General features: G+C 35.3%; 1 protein-coding gene across 5 annotated transcripts in view; it reads left to right on the top strand.

Annotated features, from left to right (window-relative positions):
* The window catches only part of USP15 (ubiquitin specific peptidase 15), a 136,698-nt gene that overhangs the window by 35,743 nt on the left and 86,300 nt on the right, over positions 1-14,655 (top strand). For all 5 annotated transcript variants that reach the window (XR_825422.1, XR_825423.1, XM_010841605.1 and 2 more), the window contains exon 3: positions 5,579-5,709. Coding sequence is in view for 3 of the 5 variants with exons in the window: in XM_010841605.1 (XP_010839907.1) it covers positions 5,579-5,709 (131 nt within the window). In the remaining 2 variants the exon portion in view is untranslated. The remainder of the gene's footprint in view (positions 1-5,578; positions 5,710-14,655) is intronic.

The following is a 14,655-nucleotide window of genomic DNA, read 5'->3' as shown; positions in this document are numbered from 1 at the left end:
GATTTGGAACAGCTCAACTGGAATTCCATCACCTCCACTAGCTTTGTTCATAGTGATGCTTCCTAAGGCCCACTTGACTTCACATTCCAGGATGTCTGGCTCTAAGTCAGTGATCACACCATTGTGATTATCTGGGTCATGAAGATCTTTTTTGTACAGTTCTTCTGTGTATTCTTGCCATCTCTTCTTAATATCTTCTGCTTCTGTTAGGTCCATACCATTTCTGTCCTTTATCGAGCCCATCTTTGCATGAAATGTTTCTTTGGTATCCCTGATTTTCTTGAAGAGATGCCTAGTCTTTCCCATTCTGTTGTTTTCCTCTATTTCTTTGCATTGATCGCTGAAGAAGGCTTTCTTATCTCTTCTTGCTCTTCTTTGGAACTCTGCATTCAGATGTTTATATCTTTCCTTTTCTCCTTTGCTTTTCGCTTCTCTTCTTTTCACAGCTATTTGTAAGGCCTCCCCAGACAGCCATTTTGCTTTTTTGCATTTCTTTTCCATGGGGATGGTCTTGATCCCTGTAGGAAAAAGTAGTAAGTCTTCCTTTATTCACAAATACCTGTGTCTATGTAGAAAAGTTAATAAAATCTACAAAAAGAAAGCTTCTAGAATTAATAAATGAAATTAGCCTATAGGATACAAGACCATTACTCAAAAACCAGTTGTGTTTCTTGTACACTAAAAATGAACTAACATGAATTTAAATTTTAAAAACATATTTTATAATAGTACCAAAATATAAAATGCAGATAAATCTATAATACATGTAAACTAAAAACTACAGGATATTGCTGAGATAATTTAAAGCCTAAATAAAGAGAGAAATTATATTTTTGGATCAGAAAACTCAGTATTGTTTAATTCCTCCACTCAGTCTATAGATTCAACACAATTTCAAATCACATTCCTAGTAGGCTTTTTAAAATATGAGATAGAGTTTCAGTTCAGTTCAGTTCAGTTCACTCAGTCATGTCCAACTCACACACCATAAAATTCATCCTTTGAAATTCTGTAATTCACTGGCTTTCTTTTTTTATATTCATAGTTTTACAACCATCACCATTGTCTAATTCCACAAAATTTTCATCACCCCAGAAAGAAACTTCATATCCATTAGCAGTCACTCTTCATCCCCTCTCAAGACCCCAGCCCTAGGCAATCATTAATATATTTTCTGTCTCTGTGGATTCTCCTTTTGTGAACATTTCATCTAAATGGAATCAAACAATGCGTGTCCGTAGTATTGTACTTCTTTTGCTTGGTACAGAGTTTTCAAGTGTCATTCATGTAGCATGAATCAGTATTTTATTCTTTTTTTAGTGGATGGATAATTTTCCATTGTATAGAGAGATGCCACGTTTAATTTATCCGTTCATCAACTGATGGACATTTGGGTTGTTTTCACTTTCTGGCTATGAATGAATAATTCATTCATGAACTGTTCATGTACGGATTTTTGTGTAGATGTGTTCTTGGTCATATAGTAACTCTGTTTATCTGTTTGAAGAATTGCCTAACTTTTCCAAAATAGTTGGCACCATTTTATATTCCCAGCAGCAGCAAGTAGGGTACCAGTTCCTCCACATCTTGCCAAACTTATTGTTGTCTATTCTTTTATGTTATAGCCATCCTAATAGGTATGAAATGGTTGTTGTTGTTCAGTTGCTAAGTCAGGTCTGACTCTCTGTGACCCAGTGGTGCCAGCCTTCCCTGTCTTTCTCTGTCTCCTGGAGTTTGCTCAAACTCACGTCCTTATAGTCAGTGATGCTATCCAAACATTTCATCCTCCTTAGCACCCTTTTCCTCCTGCCTTCAGTCTTTCCAAGGGCCAAGGTCTTTTCCAGTGAACTGATATCTATTGTTACTTTTGTAACAATAGATTTGTATTTGTTATTTTTATATCTGTTTGTTATTTTGATTTCCCTAATGATTAATGATGTTAAGTGTCATATCTGTGCTGCTTATATCTGTTTTGGAAAAATATTCAGAAAAAAAAAGAAAAATATTCAGATCCTGTGCTCGTGTTTTAATTGGGTTATTTGTCTGTTTACTGTTACGTTTTAAGAGTTGTTTATGTATTCTGGATACTAGTCCCTTATCAAACAAGATTTCCAAAAATTGTCTCCCATTCTGTGTATGTCTTTTACTTTCTTGATGGTGCCTCTAAAGTGCAAATTAATTCTGATGAAGTCCAGTTTATCTATTTTTTTCCTTTGGTTGCTTGTGATTTTGTTGCAGAAACCATCACTTAATCCAGGATCAGAAAAGACATGTTTTCTTCTAAGAGTTCTTTAGTTTTGGCGGTTACATTTCTGTCTCTGATCAATTTAAAATTAATATTTGTATATAGTGTGAGATAAAAAATAGTTGAACATATTAGAGGATCTAGTAGTAGATCCACACATATATGCAGTTCATTTTACATAAAAATGTAAGAGAAATTCAGTGAAGTCTTTTAAATAGATGAATGCTGCTTGAGTGTTAAGTATCTATTTGCCAGAAACAAACAAACTTTGACCTGTACCCAGCTCCATATACAAAATTAACTCAAAACACACCATAGACTTAAATGTAAAAACCAAAATTATGAAACTCTTAGGAAAAAATTAGGAGAAGATTTTTGTGACACTGTGTTAAGCAAAGATTTCTTAAGTATGAATTAAAAAGTACAATTGATAAAGGGAAAAATTGATGATTTGTAATTCATCATTAACAAAAGCTTCTTCAAATAACACTGTTAAGAGAATGAAAAGATAAACCACAATGTGGGAGAAAGTATTTGCAAATTACTTAGCTGATAAAATAGATGCAGAATAAAGAATTCCATAAAGCCCAGTGGAAAAAATAGACAAAAGGCTTAAACAGATGCCTCACCAGAGAAGGTGGTGTTTTCAGAAAGCACATGTAAAAATACTCAACATCACTAGTCATTAGAAGAATGAAGATTAAAACCACAGTGAGGTCCCGCTGTGCATGATTTGAATCATTTACAATGATTCAAATTACAATTTAAAAGATAAATCCATACCAAGTATTGATGAGGCTGTAGAGCAAGTAGAACTTTCATACACTATTTTGGATAATGAAATAGTCTTGCAGTTTCTTAAAAAGCTAAATATACATTTACCATAGGAACCAATCATTCCACTCCTTGGTATTTACCCAAGAGACATGAAGAGAAAACTTACACATAAGTGTTCATATCAGTGTTACTTGTAGAGAAAATTGGAAACAGTCCAAAATGCCCATTAGTAGCTGAATGAATAAATTACAGAATGTTCATATAAAGTAATGAAATCCTACTCAGCAATTAAAAGGAATGAACTCCCGATACGTAAAAATATGGATGGATTTCAAGATAATGATGCAGCATAAATGACGCCAAATAAAGCAGTACATACCAATCTTATATAATCTAGAAAATGCAAATTAGTCTACAGTTGGAAAACACAGATAAGCAGTTTTCAGGGCACAAGACAGTGAACCTGGATGGACAGGAAGGAGAGATTACACCAAAAAAAAGGGCGACAGGGAAGCCTTTGTGGCCAGGGGGTGAGGGGAAATGCTGATGGATATGTTTATTGTTTTGGTAATGATGATTTCACACTTGTATTGCTATGTCACAACAATAAATTTTACACTTTAAATCTCAGCAGTTTTGATATCAGTTGTATATCAAAAACACAGAAGTAACAAAAATGAGAGGTTCTGTGTTTAGGGTTGTTCTTCCTCCCTTAAAAATGATTAAAAAATTGATCATTTTATTTTATCCACTATAGGGCTTCTCAGGTGGCTCAGTGGTAAAGAATCTGTCTGCCGGTGTGGGAGACATGGATTTGATCCCTGGGTCGAGAAGATCCCCTGGAGAGGGAAATGGCATCCCACTTCAGTATTCTTGCCCGGGAAATCCCATGGACAGAGAAGCCTGGCGGGCTGCTGTCCATGGAGTTGCAAAAGAGTTGGATACAACTTAGTAACTAAACAACAACTAGATATAAATTACTATTTGATTCTGTTACATAATAAAATCATTTATCCAGACTCTTGAATTATTGTGGAGAATAACATAGACATCTTAATTTTTAAACTTTTTTTCTTTCCCTAAATTTATTTTGAAGCAGCTGATTATAGTGGAAAGAAAACGGATATTAGTGTAAATAGATACATGTTTGAGTCTAGCCTACAATTTTCTGTATGTGAGCTTGGGCAGGTTAATCAATACCTGAATCTATTTACTAAGTAAAATGAAGCTGTCTGCTTCATAATATTGTTTTGAAAATCAACTGAGATAAAAGTATTTTCCATAATGGTACCTTTCATTGTACCTGCAATTTTCTGTGTGAATGTTTTGGGCAATTTACTTGATTTCTTTGAATGTATTTTTTAATCTAAAATAGATATTCATCTTATAGGATTGTTTTCAGAATTGACTGAGATAACATGATCATCTGCTATAACATGACTTAGTACATGATGCATAAGAGAGTTTCATTTTCAGAGGGTTCTGAAAATTTGTTCCAAATAGTCAGTCTCATCAAGAATTTAATAAAGTTACAACTAAGAATTTTTTAAACTGAGCTTTAAAATTAATACTTACTTTGTACCAGCTATTGAAGTTCATATAAAATTCAGAGTTTTCTCATTTGTGTTCTATATGAAGCATAGTTTTTCTCAAAGGTTTGTATTGATCGTACATAGAGTAAATAATATTTTTTTAAAGCATTTCTCTTGCTTCTTGATTTTTATTGTATCTTGTTAAAAGTAGTACTTTATCATTGAAATGCTGCCTGTAACAATTTTGCTTCCCATGTTTGTTAATTCAGGGCTGACTTAGAATGAGAAAATCTTCTTTATATTTTTGAGTTATTTACAAATAACTCAGTAAACTATTTGTTTCTGTTTTTTACACTTTGGAAATTCAAGTGACCAAATAATAATCAGTGAGTCTCAGGTTAGGACTGTGATATAGGTACAGCTCACAGTATTGCTTCTAGATCTCTGGCCTGCCCTGTCCAACTGGAATTTTGAAAATGGATCATAGAAGCATAACTGAACAACTACCTCTACTCTGGATCTGTGGAGGAATCTAGATTGTGGACTCTCTGGAGTAATGAGATACCCTTTTGTGGTTTCCATCATGGTTCTCAGTCCATGTGCTTTGGTATTGTGAAAGATTATTGATTTGCTTCTGAATGTTCTTCATCAGCTAATGCTGAATTGATCACTATTACTGTGTGACAGATCTCTGATACTCAAGATATTTGGGAAACACTCTTCATTGGGATCCTCTGACCAACAGTATAGTATTTCTTTAAGAGTTCAATAATAGAAAAGTTACTTTTTAAAACACTGTTGGTTGACTAATTATACATACTGAAACTTTGTAAAGCAACAGTTTATTTTGAAATGCCTAGATTTAAGTTTGTGAACCTCTTCAGAGGTTCTTTCAAAACTCATTATTTAAATACCTGAATTAGTCTTCATGAATTTACATAATTTGTAGTATGTTCGACCACAGTATTTAGAGCTATGTAGTATTACTTCTTTTTCTGTATTGATTTTATTTTCTGTTTTGTAGATGGTGATGCCCAGTCACTTAAGGAGCACCTTATTGATGAATTGGATTACATACTGTTGCCAACTGAGGGCTGGAACAAACTTGTCAGCTGGTACACATTGATGGAAGGTCAGGAACCAATAGCACGAAAGGTACATATTAAGAAATGAATAGAAATATTTTTCTTAAACAGTTCATATTTTGTTGTTAATTTCCATGACTTATGAAGCCTGAATTGGAGAAAAAGACCATCAAAATGTTACTGTACACTAGTGCACATAGAGTGAGGGTGTATTATATGCTAGCCACTGATATAAGCATATCATATACATTATTAACTAATTTAATCCTCATGAAAAGTCTTTCTAAAGTAAGTATTATCCCCATTTTATAGGTGAGGAAATAAGGACAGAGGTAGCAAGGTTCAGGATCTTTTAGAAAGCCACGTGAGTTTACATACTTAAATTTTTTTAAACTTGAAAATGCAGTTGTTTTTCTTATCCTGATTTTAAGCTTTATAATTACAGTCTAGAAACATTAAAAATGACCCATTTTCTTTATTTTGGGGAGCTAAAAAGTCATTTATGAAAGTGTCAGTATTGCAATAGTAGAATAATACCCAGTACTTAAGGTAGATCTGTCAACCTTACAGAAGTATTTGATAGTGTAGTCAGGTAGAGCAGAATTATTTATCTGGTTTTATTTCCACATAAAAATGATTTGAAAAGTCAATTATATAACACAAGGGTATAAACTTCTAGTAAACCAAACCATAATTGGGTTTATTTGAAACTGATGCTACAAAGTTGATATATTACCGGTTTGTATTTGTATATCTGTGGTTTAGGTATAGAACTGAATTTTGTTCTCTAAATAGAATGTGAATATGCCTTTGATTTAGTTAAGTTTTGTTCCTTAATTTCACTCAGTCTTATAGCCAATTTAAAGTTAAGAGTCATCTCTCCTAGGAATGCTAGCCATAAATAAATTATATATATATATATATGTATATATAAAATATATAATTACTCCAGTAATCTCGCCTGGAAGATTCCATAGACAGAGGAGCCTTGAGGGCTGCAGTCCATGGGGTCACAGAGTTGGACACAACTGAGCACACACATATATGTGTGTGTATATATAATAGCCTACAATTTTTATCTATAGTTCCTATAGAACTGAGTGTTTTGACCATTTGAAGGGTAAAATATTTAGCTGTAAAACTCTCTAGAAGACTTTTATTCCTGGGTAAAGAAAAACCTATGTCTAGAATACATTCAAATGTGTTAACTTGTATTAATTCAACATTAATGACATGTGTTTTTTCCTTAATAAATGTAGAATATCGTATAGTAAACTGATCAGCTGACAACTCCTTTGACATTTCTTCTTGAAAGAGGCCTTATTGGCATTTTTTGAACTCTATGTCTGATAAGCAAATTAAAGAAGATAAAGAATGATGAAGACTTCATATAGGGAGAAGGAAAAAAAGTTTAAGAAGTCTTATTGTTTAGTCGCTGAGTCGTGTCCAACTGAAGCCTGCCAGGCATCTCTCTCCCTAGGATTTCCCAGATAAGAATACTAGAGTGAGTAGCCATTCACGTCTCCAGGGGATCTTCCTGATCTAGGGATTTAACCTGGATTCTCCCAAACATAGGCAGGTTGTTTACCATCTGAGCCACCAGGGAACCCCAAGAAGTCTATTAGTAGATTATATATTTATTTTTAATGAGGCAGTTGGAATTTGCTTCACTTGTAAAATAATTTTCAAACTTTAGTGTGTATTAAACTATCTAGAGTACCTATTAAAATGTCTTCCTTCAAACTTAAATCAGTTCAGTTCAGTTCAGTCCAGTCACTTAGTCGTGTCCTACTCTTTGCAACCCCATGGACTGCAGCACGCCAGGACTCCCTGTCCATCGCCAACTCCCAGAGTTTACTCAGACTCGTATCCATTGAGTCAGTGATGCCATCCAGCCATCTTGTCGTCTGTTGTCCCCTTCTCCTCCTGCCTTCAATCTTTCTCAGCATCAGGGTCTTTTCTAATGAGTCAGTTCTTCACGTCAAGTGGCCAAAGTATTGGAGTTTCAGCTTTAGCATCAGTCCTTCCAATGAATATTCAGGACTGATTTCCATTAGGGTGGACTGGTTGGATCTCCTTGCAGTTCAAGGGACTCTCAAGAGTCTTCTCCAAAACCACGGTTCAAAAGCATCAATTCTTCAGCACTCAGCTTTCTCTATAGTCCAACTTTCTCATCTGTACATGACTAATGGAAAAACCATAGGTTTGACTAGATGGACCTTTATTGCAAAGTAATGTCTTTGCTTTTTAATATGCTGTCTAGGTTGGTCATAACTTTCCTTCCAAGGAGTAAATGTCTTAATTTCATGTCTGCAGTCACTATCTGCAGTGATTTTGGAGCCCAAAAAAATAAAGTCTGTCACTGTTTTCCCATCTATTTGCCATGAAGTGATGGGACCAGGTGCCACGATCTTAGTTTAAATCAGTAAGTCTGGGAATTTCCATTTTTCCTATGCTTCTAATCCCAGTAGACTCACATAAAGAACAGACCCTGATGTCAGTAGAACTTACTTCAAAGAATAGACTTGACTGGTTTTTTAGAATCTGAAGCCCAGCTTCAAATTTTACTAATTTCTGATTGCATTAAGAAATCTAGAATTGGTAATACCCCTGCTCTCATGTAGAAACAAAGTTAACCATATTCCTAGGCCTCAAATCATCACTAAAATGTCTCACTTAAAATATCAGGCATTCATCTTAAAACCAGAAATAAAACAGGCAAATAGGCAGGAAGTACAGTGGAACCAAAATCCAAGAGAAACAATGGATAATGGAAACAGATTCATGAGGAATCCAGATGACAGAAGTATTAGAAACCTTAAAATATTGTGCTTGTTATGTTAAAAAAAAAAAGTTAAAAAGAATGTAATTCTAAAACTGAACACTAATATGAAAACGTTAAGAATTAAGTGCTTGTTATTTGACCAAACCATATTTGGATTTATTTGAAGCATGTTACAAAGTTGACCCATTAACAGTTCATATTTGTATATCTGTGGTTATTTGGGTGAAATACTAGACTAAAAAGAAACAATGTGTAAATGATAACACCATTAGAAAATAGACTAAAGCTTAAAGAGACTGAAGAGTGGAAAATAAGGAAAAAAGAGGGACACATGGAATGCAATGAATAAGCGTAACATAGATTTAAGTGGTCTCCTCAAAGGAAAGGAAAGACAGTATGGGGTAAAAGTAATACTGGAAATAATAGTTGAGAATTTTCCAAATATGATGCAAGGTATCATGCTACAGGTTAAAGAAATGCTCTGAATCCCAAGCTGAAAAAATTCAGACAAAATCATACACAGAAAAACTGTTAAGAAAACAAAGATATCCCCAGTAATAGGCAGAAAAAAAGATTTATTACCTTCAAAGTAAGGGTAAGACAGATGCTTTCTCAAGAGAAAGCCAAAATAAAATATAATAATAATGCTGTATCTTCAATACACTGAAAGAAAATAATTACTAACCTTGAATTCTATAACCTTGGAAAGCATCCTTAAGAATAATAGTGAAAAAAGTTGTTTTCAGATAAATTGATAGGATGTGTCACCAGCATATTTGCGCCAATGGAAATAAAAATTGTTTTCAGAATGAAAATTTACTCTGTACAGAAGCTTGGAAACACAGGAAAAAATGCTGACTGGCAGAAGCAAATACTATAAATGAGTGTTAAGGTAGGCTCTTTAAAATAGTAATAATTTCTTATGAGGGTCAGGTGTGTATCAAATTATGTACATAACAATATTAGCAGATAGTTGCCCCAAGACAACCCCCATTATCTCCATCTCTTCATAGCCACAGCATTGAATAGTCCCCATCCACATTGTACCAGGGTCTGTACTGGTTTTGTATTATACTGGTCTTTGTGGCCAGTGACATATAGCAGAATCATAGTACAGTATATCACTTTCAAGATTAGATTTTAGGTCAAAAGGTGTAAAATAAGTCATGGGAATATATTGTACAGCGTGGTGACTATAGTTAAAAATACGATATTGCATATTTGAAAATTGCTAAGACTTCTAGAAGATCTTAAAAGTTTTCATTGTAAGAAAAGAAACATAATTATGTAAGATGATGAATGTTAACTAGACTTAGCTGTGGTGATCATTGCACCATGTGTATAAATATTGAATACATTGAATATTGTGTTGTACACCTGAAACTAATATGTTATTGCTCCTAATTTTAAAAATTAAAGATTAAATTATAAAAGACACCTTGGCTTTACGTCTTGGGTGCACACACCCTATTGCTGTCTCATTTCTCAGTCTGAGAAATTCACCTGCACACTCAGGCAGCCTATGGATGGGCTCACATGTTAAGGAACTGAGATCTCTGGGCAGTAGAGAAGAATGGATATCTGCTAACAATGATTTGAGTGAGCTTGGAAGTGAAACCTCCAGTCTCATTTGAACTTTGAGTAATTGAGGTCCCAGCCCACAGCTTGACAACAACCTTGTGAGAAACCCCAAGCCAGACCAGCCCAGCTAAGCTGCCCTAGATTCTTGACCCTCAGAAACTATGTGAGATACCGTTTGCTTTGCTAAGCTGATAAAAACTTCAGGGAATTTATTATATAGTAGTAAGTAGCTAATATGGACTTCCCAGGTGGCACAGTGGTAGAGAATCCACCTGCCAATGCTGGAAGACACAAGACCCTGGGTTCGATCCCCGGGTCAGAAAGATTCCCTGGAGGAGGAAATGGTAACCCACTCCAGTGTTCTTCTTTGGAAAATTCCATGGACAGAGGAGCCTGGGTGGGCTAAGTCCAGGGGGTTGCAAAGAGTCAGACATGACTGAGCAAATAAGCATACACACACAGGTAGCAATACTGATTTTCGTACCTGGAAGTTGTGTGTTATGGTAACAGAGACTTGAGATGTGGTGGCGGCTTTGGGACTGGGAAGTGGGTAAAAGCTGTGAGAATTTTAAGAGTATTAATGAAAGCCTAAAGTGCCCTGAATAGTAGTAGAGTTTTAGACTTTGAGGAGGCTGCCAGTGAGATCTTAAAGTGAGGAAAATCTTCTTGGAACCCAGTGATTTTTGTCATAAGATGGAAGAAACTTTTAACAACATGTCACTGAAAGGTAAAAAATACACTTAATAAACTTAATAATCTGCCAAAACATTGAAAGTACTGCTGAGTTTCTTCTTGTTCTGCTTCTAGTCAGATGAGAGAAAAGAGAAGCTAAAGAAAGGACTGTTAAATAAAAAGGAGCCAAGACTTGCTAGTTTTGAAAATTACCCTCTCCAGATGACAGACAATGTTGAAACAAAGAAATGCTTCCAAGCAAAAATCAAACTCAAGGCATTCTCAAGAAAGCATGGTCTAAAGTTGAAACCTAAGGTTGTGACTGTAAAATTTCTTTGTTAAGATCTCAGAAAAGATGAAGGTGGTGCCTCAGAGTACACTTCAGAAAAAAAGGCCCTTTAAAGAATTTCAGGGTGTTCTTTGCTCTTCCTTTCAATATATGGCTTTTAGGACTATAGGGCTTCTAAGAAGCTTCAGGATGGTGTCCCTGAGCCTTCTCAATATAAACCCAGAGTAGAAGGGACTTACCTAGATAACATTTTTGCCTTTTTGCCTTTTTGACTTTTGCCTCCTGGGTGAAACTCCAGTGAAATCCAGTAAAGATCCAGTGTTTTCAAGAATCACTGTCATTTTGGACTGTAGAGACAGCGTAAAATTTTAGAAACCTTTGGCCTCCCAGACTTACACAAGCAGGGATCAGACTAAGAATTTACTCAACTGCAAACATGTGCTGACTTTCATGAAAGAAGGTGACTCAGAAAACAACCAGGTGTTACGAAGAGTAGTTTTTTCAGGTCAAGGCAAGAGTGAGCCCTAATCAAGGAACTTTCAGTGTTTGCTCAGGTGGATTTCAGAATTTCTGTAGACTAATAACTTCTTTGTACCCCTTCATTTCCCCACTTTAACAGAAATATCTGTCTGAGATTATCTTCTGCCTTCCCCACCATTTTATTTTGGGTGTAAGTGGGGCAGTAAATTTATCTTCTCGTTCACAGGCCCATAGATCTATAGGCCCATACTCAAGATGCTTAAGGAACTTATACCCAAGAATCTTCATCTGTACCTTCATCAGATATAGATGACAGGTGTCTGAACTTTGAGTTGATGCTATAATGGGATGGGACCAGTTGGGAGCTTTGCAGGGTGGAGTGTATTTTGCATGTTGGTGACAGGAACAATAACTTTATTGGTACCAGAGGAGTGTACTGTAGGAGATAACCTTGACGATTGCACCCAGGTTATCACCACCTCTTGTTATTCATACTCATGTAATCTATATCATCCCAGAGTTGGTCTCTGTGACTAGTAAAATACAGCAGAAGTTATAGTATTATATGTTGTCAAAATGAGTTTATAAAAGATACTGACACTTCTAACTTGGGAGGGCTCTCTTGCTTTCTCTTGGATCAGTCACTCTTGAGTGAAGCCATATGTCATGCATTCAGCCTATGGAAAGACTTACATGATGAGGAACTGAAGTCTCTGCCAACAGCTGCAAAGGAACAGAGGCCTGCCAATAACACATGAATAAGCTCGGAAGCAGATTTGAACGTGATTAACCACTGTGACCTAATTGACATGCGCTGCACTTAGTGCAGGATACAAATATTTTTTAACACATGCTGGGCCATCAAGCAAATTCCAATACTGTATGCTAGAAATTATTCAGTGTATTTTCTGTCTCTCAAGGAATTTAGAAGTCAGTAACAAAAAGATAACTAGATGATCCCTCAGCTACCTAGAAATGAAACAGTGTACTTCTAAGTAATTCTTCGGTCATAGAAGATTAACATGTAAAATTAGACATATTTTGAACTGGTTGGTAACTATACAGCATAAAAGTGACTAAAGTCATTCTTTGAATGTAAATACTGCAAAAGAAGGAAGACTGTTGTCTCAAGAAAAGAAGAAAAGGAAATTAAGACTAATCAAGAACTAAATGAAGTAGACATAAAACAGAACAAAAAAAATGCATTAAATGACCAAAGTTGACTAATTGTAAAGAACATTGCAATTTGACTAGTAAAATAAAGATGAGTCCTGGGAAGACTCTGATCAAGAATAAAAGGAAAATAGGCACAAGTCATCTGTATTAGGAATGAAAAGGGGAATACAATAGCAGAGTCCAAAGACCTTTTTTAAAAGATTGATTTTGAACAATTTTATGTAATTTGAAAATTTAGGTGAAGTGGACAGATGTCTAGAAGAATGTCAAATGTCTAGAGAAGAATGTACTAGTGTTGAGTGAGAAATAGAAAATCTCAATTGCCATGTCTGAATAAAGAAGCTAAATCATTAAATAAACATCTTTTCACAAAGAAGACTGTTAACTCCAGAAGGCATCACCAGTGAATATTCTACCAAATATTTAATAACGCAGTATTAGCAAGCCAGGCCAGAAATGGGCAAAAAAAAAGAGTTAAAAATGGCCAGGCTGCAGGGATAGAATGGATACATGTATATGTACAGCTGAGTCCCTTCACTATTCACCTGAAACTATCACAACATTGTTAATTGTCTATACTCCAATATAAAATAAAAAGTTTAAAAATAAATAGGCTGGATTTTTTTCAAACACAATTTTTATTTTACTTAGAAAATCACTTGTTATAATTTTAGTATTATCTGAATAAAGTAGGAAAACCATCTCAGTAGATACAGAAAATGCATTTGATAAAACTCAGTATCAATTTATGATTTTTTTTAAAACTAGAAATAGAAAGCTAAAGCTGTTGCAGACAATACTTATTGATAAAGTATTCAAAGCTGTCCCTCTCAGATCAGGGACAAGGATAACTATATTAGAAGTCTTAGCCAGGTGGTAATGTGAGGAAGAATAAAGATTGAAGATGAAGAAGTAAAATAGTAATGTTTAGAAGACATAATTGTACATGTTGAAAATTCCAAAAGCTCTACCAAATAAGCCATTAATATTAATAATTAAGTTTCACAAGGGGAATGGATATAAAGTAAATGTATTAATAGAAAAACCAATTATATATAATCAACAAAGTTGAATTTTAAAATAATGTTTCGATGAGATGGCTGGATGGCATCACCGACTCGATGGACATGAGTTTGAGTGAACTCCGGGAGTTGGTGATGGACAGGGAGGCCTGGCATGCTGCAGTTCATGGGGTCTCAAAGAGTCGGACATGACTGAGCAACTGAACTGAACTGAAGAGATAAAAGTACCAAGAAATAAAACTTAGAAAAACTGCTTTTCTACAATGAAAATTACCAAACACTACTGAGCAAAATTGAAGAAGACCTAATGAGTTAATGGTCAAAGGGTCACCAAGCTTACTCTGTAAAAGACAATAAATCTTTTCAGCTTTATGGGCCAAAATATTCACTTTGGCAGCTACTTATCTCTGCTGTTTTGGGTGCAAACACAGCCATTGGTGATACTGGACATGGAACAACAGACTGATTCCAAATAGGAAAAGGAGTACGTCAAGGCTGTATATTGTCACCCTGCTTATTTAACTGATAAGCATAGTATGTCATGAGAAACGCTGGGCTGGAAGAAGCACAAGTGGGAATCAAGATTGCCGGGAGAAATATCAATCACCTCAGATATGCAGATGACAACACCCTTATGGCAGAAAGTGAAGAGGAACTCAAAAGCCTCTTGATGAAAGTGAAAGAGGAGAGTGAAAAAGTTGGCTTAAAGCTCAACATTCAGAAAACGAAGATCATGGCATCTGGTCCCATCACTTCATGGGGAAACAGTGGAAACAGTGTCAGACTTTATTTTGGGGGGCTCCAAAATCACTGCAGATGGTGATTGCAGCCATGAAATTAAAAGACGCTTACTCCTTGGAAGGACAGTTATGACCAACCTAGATAGCATATTGAAAAGCAGAGACATTACTTTGTCATCAAAGGTCCATCTAGTCAAGGCTATGGTTTTTCCAGTGGTCATGTATGGATGTGAGAGTTGGACTGTGAAGAAGGCTGAGCGCCGAAGAATTG

This window comes from Bison bison, unplaced genomic scaffold (assembly GCF_000754665.1).
Source record: "Bison bison bison isolate TAMUID 2011002044 unplaced genomic scaffold, Bison_UMD1.0 scf7180017864163, whole genome shotgun sequence".
Classification (NCBI taxonomy): domain Eukaryota; kingdom Metazoa; phylum Chordata; class Mammalia; order Artiodactyla; family Bovidae; genus Bison; species Bison bison.
The sequence above is the reverse complement of the archived record's forward strand: the minus strand, read 5'-3'. Positions and strand labels throughout refer to the sequence as shown.